This window comes from Stegodyphus dumicola, chromosome X1 (genome assembly GCF_044657685.1).
Source record: "Stegodyphus dumicola isolate Sdum_Otavi_A_Nest chromosome X1, ASM4465768v1".
NCBI classification, from domain to species: Eukaryota; Metazoa; Arthropoda; class Arachnida; order Araneae; family Eresidae; genus Stegodyphus; species Stegodyphus dumicola.
Window position 1 is genome coordinate 162,810,382 of NC_140780.1, and position 17,343 is coordinate 162,827,724.

At 33.7% G+C, this 17,343-nt stretch overlaps 1 protein-coding gene across 1 annotated transcript in view; it reads right to left on the reverse strand.

The window, feature by feature from the left end:
- The window catches only part of LOC118182938 (dnaJ homolog subfamily C member 4-like), a 28,081-nt gene that overhangs the window by 3,945 nt on the left and 6,793 nt on the right, over positions 1–17,343 (reverse strand). The window contains exon 4 of the mRNA XM_035352321.2: positions 1,108–1,296. Within this exon, the coding sequence (XP_035208212.1) occupies positions 1,108–1,296 (189 nt within the window). The remainder of the gene's footprint in view (positions 1–1,107; positions 1,297–17,343) is intronic.

Consider the following 17,343-nt stretch of genomic DNA (forward strand, 5'->3'; position numbering starts at 1 on the left):
CAATACACAACATATCTGGGGAATAAGCAGGCCACGGAAGAAGGGAAACCTGCTGTGGCCCTAAAGATGGCTTGTGCAGTCTCAGAAACATGTGCATGAGCATTAAATTGCTGAAATACAGTGCCCAGAATGCGTGGAAGAATGAGGAAGGCCTCTGTCTCCAGAACTTTCCTTATGTAGTGATCACTGTTGAGGTTGCCCACAATCTGCACAAGATGGAATCAACAATTATACCTAATACCTTCCCACACCATGACACCAGCCATTTGTGTGGCATGATGCTGGATAACACACTGTGGGAGCAGACATTCCCTTCTGTAACATCTGACATATAATCCTCCATAACTGTCCTCCAGATTGCAGCAAGATTCATTGGAGAAAACAATTTGTTGCCATATGGCACGCCAAGCACTGTGTTGCCATATTCATGGAAGTTTGAGGCATCTGTGATTCAGCGACAGGGGAATCTTGCATAGAGGAACCCTAGCACACAGTTCATGCTGCAGCAGACAGCGATGAGCCATGGAGCTAGACAGCACAACACCCGTAGCCATGCTCTAACGTTGTGGTAACATACAAGAGCATGCTGTATGATCCGTCACAACCATGCTGATAAAGTGTCTGTTGTCCCATGCCACTGCATGCCTTACTGCCAGGATTTTGCCTTGTTTGGTTCTCTTCTGTCCATTTCTTCTAAACACGCATCCCTGTTGTGGCATTATGTTGTAGTGCATGCTGCGACTGGTCGATATGAAAGTCCACCTTCTCGCATACCAATGATATGGCCTCATTCGATATCCATTAGTTGTTGGTATGGCACCCTCCACTGTTGACAAGGCACATTGATCACTAATAACTCACTGTAGAGACAGGATGATAAAAAGATTTCAATGCAACTTTACAGTCCTTTAAATACATGGAACAAGCACGTGGTTCTCATTTTATGCATCCACAATCACTTTGTAATTCTAATCATTTGCATGTCTTACCTCACTTAACATTTCCTGTAAGTTTGGTTCAGTTTTCATAATTCCTTCATGATGTTGCAATTTTAAAAAACATTAGTGTATATTCAATAAAAATTTTAAAAACTTCATTCTTACTTACCTGTAAGCAAAGTAATATAAGCTTAAGCCAATAATTACAAGTACAAAACAGCCCATTACAATCCAGATGTTTTTTATACGATAAGTAATGTTTGCCGGGTATTTTTTTTTAGATCGATAGATATATTCCTTGTACTCTTCCCTCTCATAATAAGGCCGTTCATGATCCCATGTACCTTGTGCTTGTTTACTGAAATGTAAAAAAACTTTCAAAATACCCAGAAATAAATTACAAAGAAAGAAAACTGGAATTTTAAAAGCAATAAAACAGGTATTTGACATTACTTTTATAATTCTTATCATTAATGTTTAACATGATTAACAAAAAAAGCTTATGAACAGATTTTAAATCCGAAACAATGAGATCAAACTTAATTTATATGATTCTACAAATCATCCTGAGATTTTTTGTTTACACCTGACTTTTATTATTAGGAGATTTTTGTTGTTGTTGTAATAAGGTAATGAGGTGTATAAGGTGAAGCAACAGTTTATGCTAGTTTTTAATAAGGCAAAGAAGACAGATGAATGCATTTTATTTTGAAACTACAGCGTCAGATACATTATCCTAAAAATATGAATCAGAAAAGGTTTTTGTATGATACATTTTTTGTCAACATTCCCTAGAAGAGTAAAGAATTTTCCAGTAGAATTTATTTTGAAGTCAAATGTGATACCATGATATGAAAATGCATATTATTATTAACATATTGTGCACCAATGGCCACGTGACTACAACCACAAAATAATTAGCATTTTGACTAGAGTTCTATTCCTAGAAGAAAAGAAAGAAAAGGTTGGAAGAAATAAAAAAGGGATTAGCTGAATAAGATTTTTTTCATGTGTAACATAAATAAGATCCATTTTTTTCCCAGAAAGTCTTTCTTTCCAGATTACTTTGCCATATTTATGCATTTTAGTTCAGTTAAATAATCAAAATTTGGATAATTTTGAGCCTCAATGAAGCTCAAGTTTTTTCAGTTTTCAAGATTAATTAACACTGATGCCCGGGAACTGCCGACCTTTTGTGATTTTATATATATCAAAAGACTCAGAACTTGGGCTTTCACACAGTGCATTTGTTACTTTCTGTGATAAATTTTTATTTCCCATCTGACTTGATTGTCACTTAAGATCATACACACAAAGGTTAAAAAAACTAAGGCTAGTATCAAACATAAAAAATATTTTGAAAATCTAGAATAGATTATCTATTACGGTGCCTTTAACATGGCAACACTAGAGAAAAGTATATATAGAAAAGCTTTAAAAAACTGTGTAAAACCGGCACAAGAGTTGCTTTAAACGACTGGTTGTCCCTAATAGATCTAATAGCAACATAAGAAATGTACAAAAATAACTTAGTCAATTTCCTTCCAAAAAGCATAACAAAATATTCTATTGAAAATGGAAGTTTAATTAAAGATTAAAATTAACAGTTACAGATTTTGAAGTCTATAATATGTATTTTCTTTTTCTTACTACTAAATGTGCACATAATAAAATTTAGATTAATTTAATTCATTTTTCTAAGCATTTTATAAATAGAACTCTGCCATTGCTTCTCTATACATTTCAGAAATGACAGCCAACTCACAGGTCTAGTTTCCACCAAAAGTGAAAAATATATCAAGCAATTGGAAAACAAAAAACTAGGCTTCCACATTTTTACAGTTGAATATATGATCATATACAGTACAAAGTCTTTAACTAGAGTCTTTAACTTTTAATCCAGACGTCCATAATCCGGAATGATCTATAATCTGGACCTCAAAGCTACAAACTTTCTACGCATATGTAAATGCATAATGCGTTTATGCATGCGTGCACAATACCTTTACGCATGCGCATTTAATGTATAATGGATGGTATAAGCTAGGCTAAAATTATCTATATCTATTTCAGTGAATGTTGCAGATTGCATTGTTCCTTAATCTTCTAATTGGATCCGGCTTATTATTTTTTGCAGACTGTTAGAGCAATTTTATAAAAAGTAAGCTTGAACTTTCGATTATGTCAAAAAGAGTTTCCAATTCTGGAGCTGCCAAAGGATCTACAAAGCGAAAGCATGTTTCAATGGCCATCAAACAAAAAGTGAAATTGCTACAAAAAATGGATAAAGGCATATCCTTTGTTTCTCTAACCATTCCGAAATCTGTTTATCAATTTCACGATGCTCTGCGGAAGGGGGGGGGATGTTGCGGCACGCAATGAACTAGAAGTTGATCTGTCAGCACTATCCTCATCTTCAGGGCAGATGTTTTAATTTTATTTGGCTTATAATTCCTTACTAAATGTAGTATTTGATCTCGATGTATTCCGTCTTTGATATGATTTAAATCAAATTCCTGATCATTATAAATATCACGAATACACATCAAATAAAATTTTGCATTTTTCTAATTCCGACTATGTGTAATGTATGCTTTACGCATGCGCGCGTTGAAAGAAATGTTTAATAAAGTAAACAAATAAATATTAAGCTTTTTTTTTTTTTTTTTTTTGTAAATTTGGATACCCTTTAGATCATAATTGCTCTTTATTTCATAAATTACGGTTTCATATTTTTAACTTTATGATTTCTGCATGCCATCTTACCAGACTTAAATTAATGATCTACAATTCGGAAAAACCCCTAATCCAGAATCGCCGAAGTCCCGATTAAAGACTTTGTAGTGTATTAACCCTTTCGTGGGCCATTTATTTCTCTTTTGAATTTCTCCCCTTTTTTTATGTTTTATTATCAACTAAACAATAGCATTTAAGGAAATATATTTTATTTTGCCAAATTTTTTGTTTACATTTAAATTCTAGGGGTGGGAAGTATACTTCCCACGGGACCTTTTATTGTCATAGAGAAAATTCAATTTAAAGGCGATTATTTGCCGTGAAAAGATGAGAAACATGATGCAATGCACAAGGGTACATCACATACTGCACACATATAGCGGGTCCTCTTTTCTTGGGCCTTTGTGCTACATTTCCTACATTGTCTATAGTTGGAAACCATCTTTGGCTTATGATTTCCCACATTGGCTAAGCGTATATCATCTGGCACTGCACACCTTTTTGCTTGGAAGCTAGCAGGACGGCCTTTCCTTTTTCGAGGAATATCCATCTATTAGTTGACGAGCTAATGCTATATGGTATGTTAGCTGGTCTAAACTTCTGTTTCTCTTGTTTACTTGCCACAGTATAAAATTATTTACGATGCCAAGATCAATAAGAAAATAAAAAATACGATGCCACCATTCTACAGATCTTTCTCCTATTTGGTATCTTTCTTTTCTTTGATCGAAGCAATTAACCCCTCCCATGATATCGTTATATACGGCAACAGCTTTAGAGCAAGGTACTTCTGTTTTAGTACCATCCTTTTGTGTACAATTTACAGATGTAATAATCGTTGAATTGTGTGCAGTAGTCAACAATGTAACAGCCTTTTTGTCCATCCACTTTATTGCAGCAACACCTTCCTTAGTTAGGAACATTGATTCCCCTCTTTGTAGTTTGTTATTAGCCTTCAGCATTGGTGGAAGATCCTTCCTTTGCAGCCTCACAGTCCCCACAGGAAACAGACCACTTATAAGTAGACTTTTTGCAAGCCTAAAAAATGTCAAATAATTATCATAGGCTATAAGATGACCTGTCTGTTTCACATCTTCCGTTAGTTTAGTTTGTTTTTCCTAAGCTCCATATTTTATCCTTATTATCAGAAGTTTCTTTTCCACAATAAATTTCAAATTTTTGAATATATCCAGTCTTAGAGTCTGCTAAACACCACACCTTGTAACCTCTTTTTATAGGCTTCATTGGCATATATTGCTTCAATGAAGTTCTCCCTTTGAAAGCTATCATACATTCATCTATTCATAATGTTGACAAAGGTTCGTAGACTTTAGGTATGGAATCATTGAGCTGTGAGAGGTTTGGTTTGACTTTATCGAGTTTATCATGCCCAAGTTGCCCACATGGATTTGTGCTGTTATCCTTTACATGTAAAGTCTCAGTTACTTTTTTGAACCTCTTTGAGATTATTATTCTTGCTACAGATTGAACATTGAGAATAGGATCTGCGCTCCAGTAGGTTTTCAGCTCAGACAATTGATGTATGCTCATTAGTATATGTATACCTACCCATGCTTTCAATTCTTCTGATGTGATTTCTTTCCAGTTCAGGATAATGTTTTTTGTGGTATGACCCAATCTCTTCCTTTTCTTAGGCTGCTTTGCATATGAGTTTCGTCAACAATATTCTGTAAAATTTCCTCGGTAAAAATCATGCCAAAATAATCCTTTTCTTTCTTAGTAGAATTGAATGATATTTTCAAATGTATTTTCAAAACTATTACAATTTTTCCAACATACCTATTGCATGTGGCTTTTATACACAATGCAATAGCATTTTCATCCATTATTTATTATTCAATATTAGATAGTTACTGCAGAAATATACAAAATAAGAGGTTATTATAATAAAACAGTGTTTTACTTACATTTGTTGCAGAATCGTATAGCAATGCAAATCAAAACAGGTGTCTCAGTGGAACAGATCTCACACAACGCGTTCAAACTTTCAAAACAAATGTGGTAATTCTGTTTTCAATAGATTGAACACAGATGGTAGCACAATACTGAAGTGGGAATAGTTCCCAACGTTATAATACCAAAGCCAATATATTACAGTGGGTTTTGCGCTTCCCACAGGTGTATTTCCCAGGATCATGTAGGTGGGAAGTAATCTTCCCACGGCTCACGAAAGGGTTAATGACAACTCAGTTTTTGCTGGAAGTTTAATTCGGGAATGCATATTTGTTAAGTTATATTTGTGTGAAATTTATAATTTTTAACTAACAAGATATGAAATAAAATAATATAAATGGCATTTAACAGTAAAATAGACTACATTTGGTTAAGAAAAAAGAAAAATAAGAGATTACTTGAGAAAAGATATCTTTCATGTTTTTTTGAAATATTTCAAATGACTTTAAATTTACTGTAATAGTCAATAAAATTTTTACAGTCAAGAAGCAAAGACAAATTGTATATCATCACTAAAGTTGGTTAACATAATCAGAGACTAACATTTTTCATGGCAATATACCTCAAGTGTTAATACAATTTTTACACTCTGAACAACTAGGCAGTCCCCCCGCCTTAATACAAGTATTCATCATTTAACCCATTAGCCGCTGGTGTTTTGTTGAATCAACGGTCAAATGTGTATATAATATAACTACCTAAGATATTTTATACCAGCAGATGATTTTGTGTAGGCAATATTATGAAGATTATTTCTGTAAAAAAATTTTTGCCTTCAACAATCATTTTGTTTATAACAATTAATCTCGTACTTTAAAAGCAAACTTTTCAACCGTGTATTTTTGCCGAAACTATTTAATGAAAGAATCGCCATCTTTATGAGTGATCTGTTTTTAGTCAAGGTCACCGTTTACAGTCAAAAGTCGTTAGTTCGGACACTCATAATCTGAAATGATCTACAATCTGGACCTGGAAAGCTACAAACTTTCTGCGCATGTGTCGCGGCTGCGAATATTCGTGTGCACAAAATACGTTTACGAATGTGTGTTTAATGTATAGCGGACAGTATAAGCTAAGCTAAAATTATCTAATTCAGTTAATGTTGCAGATTGCGTTGTTCCTTAATCTTTGAATTGGATTCGGCTTATTATTTTTTGCAGACTGTTAGAGCAATTTTTTAAAAGTATGCTTGAACTTTCTATTATGTCAAATAGAATTTCTGATATATATTTACTAATATGTAAAGGATCCACAAAGCGAAAGTATGTTTCGAAGTCCATTAAACAAAAAGTAGAATTGCTGCAAAAAATGGATAAAGGTATATCCATTGTTTATCTAAACTTTAACGTTTGTTTATCTAAACTTTGTTTATCTTTAACACAGCGGCACACTATGAATTCGAAGTTGATCTGTCAGCACTATCCTTATCTTCAGGGCAGATGTTTTATTTTATTTGGCTTATAATTCCTTACTAAATGTAGTATTTCATCTCGATGTACTCCATCTTTGATATGATTTAAATCAAATTAATTAATTTAAATTCCTCATCATTATAATTCGCTTCCGATAGCGAAGAAAATGACAGAGGTTATTGAAAACGAAAAAATTTCGATTGACAAATTAGTCGGTATTCTCGACACAGCAATTATAGGACTTGAACAGCGGAACTTTGTAACTGAACAAGAAATTATGTCTGTTTATAGAATTAAAGAAAATATATTATCACATGAAAAACGAAGCAACTTAAACAACTTACATTGAAAGAATGTTTAATAAAGTAAACAAATAAATATTAAGCTTTTCTTTTTTTGTAAATTTTGATACCCTTTAGATCATAATTGTTCTTTATTTCATAAATTACGGTTTCATATTTTTAATTTTATAATTTCTGCATGCCATCTTACCAGATTTAAACTGATCTATAAGCCGGAAAAATCAATAATCCGGAATCGCGGAAGTCCCGACGAGTCCGGATTAACGACTTTTGACTGTATCAGAATATTACATCAATCAGATGTTTATATTTGTGTTGGGATGGAAGGGAAAACACGTGTTGCGCTGATGCAACGTCAGTGTGAAACGGGTAATCTCCTTTTTTGCTCATTCCTTTCGATGTTCTGGCTGCTTTAAAAATGCCTAGAACGAGGTATGTTACATTAGAAGAAGCCTTTCAAAGATGTTTTGATGAAGAAACAGATGATGATAATGTTAATAATGACCACAATGAAACTGATGTTGTTGTTTTCCCAGAAATTGCAGAAGCTAGTGAAGAAGAAGAAGGGAATGCCAATGTTTTAAATAATGATAATGATATTTAACAAATGATACTGCTGGGCAGGGGCGTAGCTAGAGGGGGGCAAGGGGGCATCTGTCCCCGGGCGCAGAATCCAACGGGCGCCAAACTGATGTTACGACATTTTAGAATTAAAGTTTTCCATCCTTGGCAAGCAGTAGGGGGTGCGAAATGTTCAGTTGTCCCTGGGCGCTGAAAACCCTAGCTATGACTCTGCTGGGGAAGTTGAAATTCACGTAAGAAGTTAGTTACGGCCTTCTAAAAATAGTGGTAGTCATACGAAAAAGTTTAAAAAGTAACCACACATCCGTAGTCTTATTCCGCTGATGTTGCACAAACCCAACACTCACTTTTTCCACATGTAAGAGCATATTTTATATTTTCAATGTAAATTTATGGTATAAGTGCTTAATTTAATATTTGTTATTATTTTCACGAGAAAAGAATCATTCCTTGTAGTTTTGGCAGTTAATGAGTTAAGCATGGAAAAAATTAATTAAAAAGAAAAAAAAATTCATATAATTCAGATATTTTATTCTTTTCTAGGATTATGCTTAAAAAATATCAAAATGCAAATTGTATTCTGTAACTTAACTTCCATTTGTTCTGGTTAATTTGAAAAAGCAAGATATAAAACTTCATGATAAAGAAACAATGTAAAGTTTCATTGAAAAGTAAAATTTCTTAGAAAACAGATAGAATCAGACTTACAAACAGATGGCTAGCTATTAGTGAACAAAGAGAATTACATTGATAGTTGTATGGGGGGGAACATGAACAATGTGTTGAAGTAAACTATGTGTTATAATAATGTATTATAAAGTAGCTTCTATCATAAGAAACTTGAATAAAATAATTTTTTTAACAATAAATAAAAATAAAATTTTGATTAGGAAAATGTTTAAGGCAATTATATTTTGATAATAAAGTAAAAAATTACTTAAACAAAAGAAATTCAAAATTTGGGTACTTTTCCGTTTCGACGGCGCAAATCTCGCCAAGCAGACTTTGCGGAATTTTTTATTTTGGAGGCATAAACATTTTAATATCATTTGAAATTTTGTATAAAGCCAATAAATTTGTAAAATAACATTAATTTTAGAATTTACTATGCTTTGATGGTTCAACATCCGGATTCGCCTGTTCCCATCACGTGACCCCAAGTTTTCTCATGTCACGTAAACTACGATACAAAAATCTAATTCTCTCAGTAACTATCTACATTAACTTCAAAACTTAATTTGGAATAAAAGTTTAAATGCAATAATTATTTGAATTCGTACTAATAACTTACTCAGAAGTTATGTAAAATCGCAGTGCTTTACTTCGCTACTGCAACCTCCTTAGAATTGATGAATTTAATCCTTGACTTTGCCTTTTCTATATTTTTGCCATCGGGGTGATTGCATCCTAATTGACTTAATTACCGCGAATGGCTTTAAGGCATAAAATTGAACTATCTGTTTAAAATTCTATGCAATTGTATGACAGTATTGAAAGAAACAATCAACTTTATCGCCTGCGCCAGCAAAACGGAAAAGTACCAAAATTTGTTATTAATAAATTTCTAGGCATTTCTTATTTATCACCTGATAAATTCTATACAGTCAAAAGTCGTTAATCCAGACTCAATTCCTAACATTAGACTTCATCAGGTTATGGGCCCAGCATGATATAACTGTGCGGGGAAATTTATGAGCAAAGTGGAGATAAACATTACCGGCAGTCCGTAAGCCTAACACGGCAGTTCTTAAGCCTTACGTGAGTTGGCAAATTAGTTCGCAAAAATGGAAGCTGCAAAGATATTGGTTCAGCCGTTATGCGGAAAAAGTGATTGGCCTATTTGGAAATATAGAATTAAGTTCGTATTAAATTATCACGAAAACGCTTTAGAAGTCGTGGAAGGAAAACTGAAGAAGCCAGAGGAGCCTGATCATGCGGCCGCCGAAGAGATTCGAAAGAGATTTAGAGATGATATGAAGGTTTTTAATAAAGCAAATAATTGCACTATGATGGTTCTTACGAACTCCATGACTAAAGACACTTTACAAAAGGTAATGAGATTTGACAGCGCAAGAGACATTTGGCTAGAACTTCACAAAGTATTCGAAGATTCGTCCGATAACCAACTTTATAACATATGTTTACAGTTCTTCAAATTCAGTTGGTCAAATGATGATATGGCAGCTCATTTCTCAAAATTGAAAAATCTATGGAATGAACTGAACAGTGGGCTTGAAAATAAGGAAGAAAACAGACTGCCAGAAATGCTGTTGATTTGTAAAATATTGGATACTCTTCCTCCCAGTTATCGTACTTTCAAATCGAGTTGGTTACTTCTTAGTGATGAAAAGAGAACTTTAGATGAATTAACCACACAATTGTGCACCCATGAAAGAGAATTAAGGAAAGATCCAAATTGTTTAGAAACTTTAGATCAGGAAGCATTGATAGCAAATCCGGAATTTAAGCGGAAATCATCTATTAACAAGAAAAACAATGGCAAGTGTAATTATTGCCACCAGAGAGGACATTGGGTCAGAACATGCAAGAAATGGATAGCTGATGGAAAACCGCCGAAACCCAGTCTACATATAGCGCTGAACAAGGGAAGTAAAAACAGTGTTGCTGCAAATATGACACTTCTAGCTGTAGATGATACAATATTTTCTGCAGAAACGAATTCTGATGATTGGTTTATTGATAATGGGGCCTCGAAGCATGTCGTCAATAACAGGCACTACTTTATAGACTTCAAAAGATTTAAGCTTCCTTATAGCATCACTGTGGCAAATGGAAAGTCATTACCAGCAATTGGAAAAGGCACCATCAAGATAATGACCATTGTAAATGGGATGAATCAAATCAAAAATCTTGAAAATGTCTGGTATGTTCCAGAAATATGTAAAAATCTATTTTCTGTGTTAGCATCTCAAGATAGAAATCAAAACAGTGTGTTTGAATCAACATTTAAGGACTGCTATTTAAAAATAGATGGTGAAATAGTTCTGCATGGAACAAGAAATGCTGGTGGGGGTCTCTTCAAAGCCGTGATGAAGACCTTAGTTCCTGAAACTCACATTGACATCAACATGACTGAGAATAATGAATCAACTCTCCAACTTTATCATGAACGATGGAGTCACCAAGATAAAAAGCATGTAAAGGCCATTGTAGAGAAAGAGTTGAATATTAAGATTAAGTCTGATATGAAATTATGTGAAGCTTGTGTATACGGAAAATCCCACCGTTTAAAGTTTGGAACCAGGAAAGCGGTTACAAAAGCTGGAGAATTGTTCTTGACAGATATTTGTGGGCCATTTGATCAGTCATTTAGGAAATACCGTTACTTTGCAATCTTCAAAGATGCCTACACCAAATTTCGATACTGTTTTTCTTAAAACACAAATCAGAAGTAAAGGATGTGCTTGAAAATTTCATAGCTCACGCTAAGAACTTAGGGCATACGGTTAAAGAAATGCTCAGTGACAATGGTGGAGAATTTGACAACCAAGCCGTTCGCAAGATCTTGAACAAGCATGGAATCTCCCAGAGGCTCACAGCTCCATATACACCAGAACAAAATGGCAGTGCTGAACGAGAGAACAGAACAGTCCTACAAATGGCCAGAACTCTCAAATACTCAAATGAGGAAGTGGACTTTCCAGCTTTCCTATGGGCAGAGTTAGTCAGTACTTCAATTTATATATTGAATAGGACAGGCAAGTCTTCAGTTCCTAATTCAAGCTCTTATGAATTATGGATGGGAAAGAAACCCAGAATAAAACACATGCGCATCATTGGATCGACTTGCTATACTCATATCCCAGTTCAGAAGAGGAGAAAGATGGACAAAAGGGCAACTAAAGGCTATCCTTGGGTATGATGGAGATGAAAAGTACCGCATTTACATCAAAGAAACCAGTACAGTAATCTGTTCCCAAGATGTCATATTTGAAGAGAAACCTTCCATGACTGGAAACAGTATAACATTGCACCCACAACAAGTTTCTGGAAGAAATTCATCTCAAGATGATGAAGTGGAAAATAAAGTAATAGACGAAGGCCCTCAACAGGAAAAGAAGAAGGTGGAGGATATACCAGAAAAGGAGACTCGACCCAGAAGACAAATTTCAGCGCCTAAGTGGACAAAGGATTATACCATGGAGAAAATTCAGAGATTTATGAAGAAAATCCTCCAGAAATAAATGGAATTACAAGTGGAATGCAGTGCAGCTGACAATTCGAGAAACAGAAATATGAAGGCTCAACACCCAAAAAAGCTTTCCAGAATGATCCTGAAACTTTAGAAGAGGCATTAACTAGTCCAGATGCAGAAAAATGGAAGTTAGCCATGGAAGAAGAGTTGGAAAATTTGAAACGAAATGAAACTTGGGACATAGTGCCTAGGCCAGAGGGAAGGAAAGTTGTGAAATATAAGTGGGTCTTCAAGAGAAAACTTAACAAAGATGGACAAGTGGAAAGATATAAAGCTCGTTTAGTTGGCTACACCCAAGTCGAAGGAATTGACTACAAAGAGACGTTTTCTCCTGTAATAAAAACAAAATCAATTAGAACTTTATTAGCATTCTCAGTTGAGCAAGACTGGCAGGTTCATCAACTTGATATTACTGCAGCCTATTTAAATGGAAGATTGAGTGAGACAATTTTCATGGAACAGCCACCCATGAGTCTGCATGAGAAAACACACAGAGAAGTTTGCTTGCTAAAGAGAAGCCTTTATGGACTTCATCAGTCTGGGAGAGAATGGGATATGTGCCTCAATGAAGTCTAACGTTAGGAATGGAGACAAATAAATAAGCAGAGATTCATCTAAATTAACATATATTGAAACACAAAATGGCACAAGTACAGTAAATTCTACATGCTAAAGTAAAACAGTGACAACAACTAAAAAAACGTTGCCAAGAGAAAAATATAAAAAGTGTGTTGCCACACATGTTGTAAAATACAAATGGGAAATATAATCACAAATAAAAGTTATTTGTAACAGTCGAGACTTCGGCGATTCCGGATTATCAGTTTTTCCGGATTATAGATCATCAGTTTAAATCTGGTAAGATAGCATGCAGAAATTATAAAATTAAAAATATGAAACCGTAATTTATGAAATAAAGAACAATTATGATCTAAAGGGTATCAAAATTTACAAAAAAAAAAAAAAAAAAAAAAAAAAAAAAGGCTTAATATTTATTTGTATACTTTATTAAACATTTCTTTCAATGTAAGTTGTTTAAGTTGCTTCATTTTATGTGATAATACTTTCTCTTTAATTCTATAAACAGACATAATTTTTTCTTCAGTTACAAAGTTCCGCTGTTCAAGTCCTATAATTGCTGTGTCGAGAATACCGACTAATTTGTCAATCAAAATTTTTTCGTTTTCAATAACCTCTGCGTCACTTTCTTCACTATCGGAAGGGAATTATAATGACGAGGAATTTGATTTAAATCATATCAAAGACGGAGTACATCGAGATGAAATACTACATTTAGTAAGGAATTATAAGCCAAATAAAATAAAAACATCTGCCCTGAAGATAACGATAGTGCTGACAGATCAACTTCCAATTCATTGTGCGCCGTGGCATTCCCCGCCACACACCTGCCGCAGAGGAGCGTGAAATTGATAAACAGATTTCGGAATGTTTAGAGAAATGAAGGATATGCCTTTATCCATTTTTTGCAGCAATTCCACTTTTTGTTTAATGGACTTCGAAACATACTTTCGCTTTGTAGATCCTTTACATATTAGTAAATATATATTGGAAATTCTATTTGACATAATCGAAAGTTCAAGCTTACTTTTAAAAAATTGCTCTAACAGTCTGCAAACAATAATAAGCCGGATCCAATTCAAAGATTAAGGAACAACGCAGTCTGCAAAATTAACTGAATTAAATAATTTTAGCTTAGCTTATACTGGCCATTATACATTAAACCCACATGCGTAAACGTATTATGCGCAAGCGCACACGCATATTCGCAGCCAAAAAGGTCTTATGCGCATGCGTCAATGTGACCCATGCGCAGAAAGTTTGTAGCTTTGAGGTCCAGATTATAGATCATTCTGGATTATAGGTGTCCAAATTAAGGACTTTTGACTGTATCAAATTTAGTCAACATAATTCAAAGCAATGAACAAAATGGTTTTATTCTTTATCTAAGAATTCAGAACAGAAAATAGTTTTCTCTATTTCACATTCTCACAACAATAAGAAATAATAAGGAATTTACACCCCCTTATCTTAGTCAGATCAGGCAATTAGATTACAGGAGAGAAGGTTCAGAAGACCTTCTAACATGGGTATTTTCTTTCCTTGTCAAAAAATTTTGCTGATCTAATGTGCACATTGTATGTCTATTATTTGACTTATTTTTATGATATGAAATGTTCATTAGATTTTTGCCATACTTTTGTTACTCCTTTACAGCAAAAGTTTCATAACAAATTTTATATGTGGCAGCATAGAGTAAACTTTCAGTTAAGCAAAAATTAAAGCTCACTGAAGCTACTGATTCTGTTTCTGAAGAAACTACTGATGAATGGATGGCCAAATTAAAGTTGGTTTTTACAAAATATTATGAATGAGATGTAGTGCCAACAGGACCACAGTACTTTTCTAAATAATTTCTGATAAAGAAAAATCACAAAAATAAGAGATCATGGTGGGAAAAATAAGAGCTGAAATATCATTTTGACATGAATAAAATAAAAGTTTGTAATGGTGGTAGTAATCAATCTACCACTTTTCATTACTTACTTTTTAGGTGGTGCCAATAAAATTGGTTGCTGTCATGATTATTTCTTTTATTACTCTCAGCATATACTACTAAACTCAAACAACTGAATCATACTGAAGAATTCTGAAGCTAAACATTCTATAAAACATGCTGAATACAATATAAAAAATGCTACCACAATTTCTTGCAGAAGCATGGTAAAGGTGTGTTCATAAATGTGATGATTATTTTTTGGCCATGTTGCATGACATTCATCATGTATATGGCTGAATGACTAAAAATAGCCCTTTTAAGGGTCACTCCTGCTTTTGTTCTGTGAAACTGGAAAGAATTTAAACTGAATGGAACTAAAACATTTTACTTAAAAATAGCACTTCAGTAGCACCATCTAAGAAATATATAACTAAAAGTAGTAAGTAGATCACATGCTACTTCATTATTGATTTATCTAAAACATATAACAGATTGGAAGACAAGTTATGGAATGAAAAATTTTTCAGAATCTGCTCATGTAGTTAGATTGAGTTAGCCAAAAAGCAGAAGTCCTTAGTCATTCACACTAATGGGAGAGTTTTAAGTCATCCTCTACCTTTCTTTTGACTGTCTATGCTATTCACAATGAGAAAACTTTTGAAAAAGTTGTGCACTGCAGTCTAGCTCTAAAACAAATTCTGGCTTAGTGCATATCGAGGAAAACTGCCAGTTACATCTTGCAGGAGGCAAGCTTTCAAAAATATCACCATTTTAGGTAATATTTACCAGCAAATCATTCATGTCATAAAAATACTGGGTTAACTCCTTCCATATTCAACATCTGGTTTACAGAATGGGACAAAGAAATTTAAACAGATGAAAAATCTCTTTTCTTTGGATAATTAATCCAGTTAAAAATTTCCAGATTCAAATGAATTAAATATGCCATCAAACATAACTCCTATAATACAGTCCCTCAATTAAGGCATTACTTAATGATTTAAAGCAGTCTATTGAAATGTAAGGCTAATAAACATTGAAGAAACCAAGAATATAAAAACTAAGGAGAAAAAGATATTGACTAATTCATTCACTTGAAATTCAATGGACTCTATTGTAATTAAAACCGGCTAGACTTTAGAACCAAGTCAAATCTGAGAGCTAGAATTTTAGGATAATATTTCACTTGAAGATTAAGCTCAAATCAATGAAAAAGGTACCTGGGTATTTTTGCGACGCACAAAAAAAATTGCTGTCTTTAAGATTAATCACTACATCTGATCTACTGCAAACTAATCCTACTTGACATCTCACGCAGGCTGTTTCTACTATTGTTTCATATAATTTTAACTAGAACTTAATACTATTTAATAAATGGGAGTTTTCTGCCCCAAAGTAAATAAACCACAAAGCTTTTAAAAATGGTAACTGGGAACCAGAGAATGAACTGCCAACTCATCTTTATCTAGCAGCTTTTAACAATTTCCAAATAGTTCCATCATGGACAGGTATTTCTGCATATTCTATTACAAGGCAAAATGCTTTGGGAATTTATGTGTCGCAAGTAACATAAGGACCAAAAACCCTTTTGAAGTCATATTAACAGCATTTAACCTGCGGGAAGGCACGTGGGGTGTATCATACCCCAACCCTACATAAAAGTGGAATATTCCTAACTTGTGAAACTGAAATTCTGTGCTGCTTTCAGTAGCTGAGTTTCTAGTTGTGTTTGACTTTCAGAACCGCTTTTTCTTTGCCTGTGTGTTTCAAAAAAAGATTTATCGGTATTTTGTTGGAACTGGGGTATGACACACCCCACGCGCCTGTCCGTGTAAGTGTTTTTCTGACTGAATATTTAGTTCAGAAATTTATTTCTAGAGTGTAACAGTAAATATTTCTACTCGAAAGTGATTTTAAAGTACTTGACATTAAATTCTTAAAAATTTCTAACTGCATTATGGTAAAAAGAATGAGTCCCTATGAACTGGAGATGCAACGCATGCGAGATTTATTAGAAATATTTGAAAGCGATGAAGATTGCATTTCGGAAACTGAAGATGAAACTAAGAATATTTTCTACAATGTTTTGGTTTCGAAAAAAATAAAACATTAATTTCTGATGTTCCTAAAAAAGGAAAAACTGTTCTTATGCTTTATATAATGATCATTATAACATTATATAACGATCATACTATAGATGATACTATTCGAGAAAATAAAGCGTTAGAAATTATGTTTTAATAATATAACTAAAGGAGCAGTGGATATGGGGGATGAAATATCAGCCAATTATTCAATTGCCAGAATAACGAGCAGGTGGCCAATGGTAATTTTCTTTCCTGCACTGAATGTTGCTGTAATAAATGCTTGAATTATATTACATTCAACTGCTAATCCACCAACAAGAAACAGAAGCCTGTTTTTGAAGGACTTAGCATTACAATTAATGAAAAAGGTATTGAACAAAGATTAGAGATTAATACTTTTCCAAGAAATTGACGTACTGCATGCAAAACAAAATCAGAAGTTTCGATGGAGAATTAAAACGAATACATGAAATTAGAAACAACTAAGTATGAAAGATGTGTTAAATTTTTTGCCCTCGTGCCAAGGACAGAAGAACGTGAATGCAATGTTTAAAATGTGAAAACATTCTGTGCCAAGA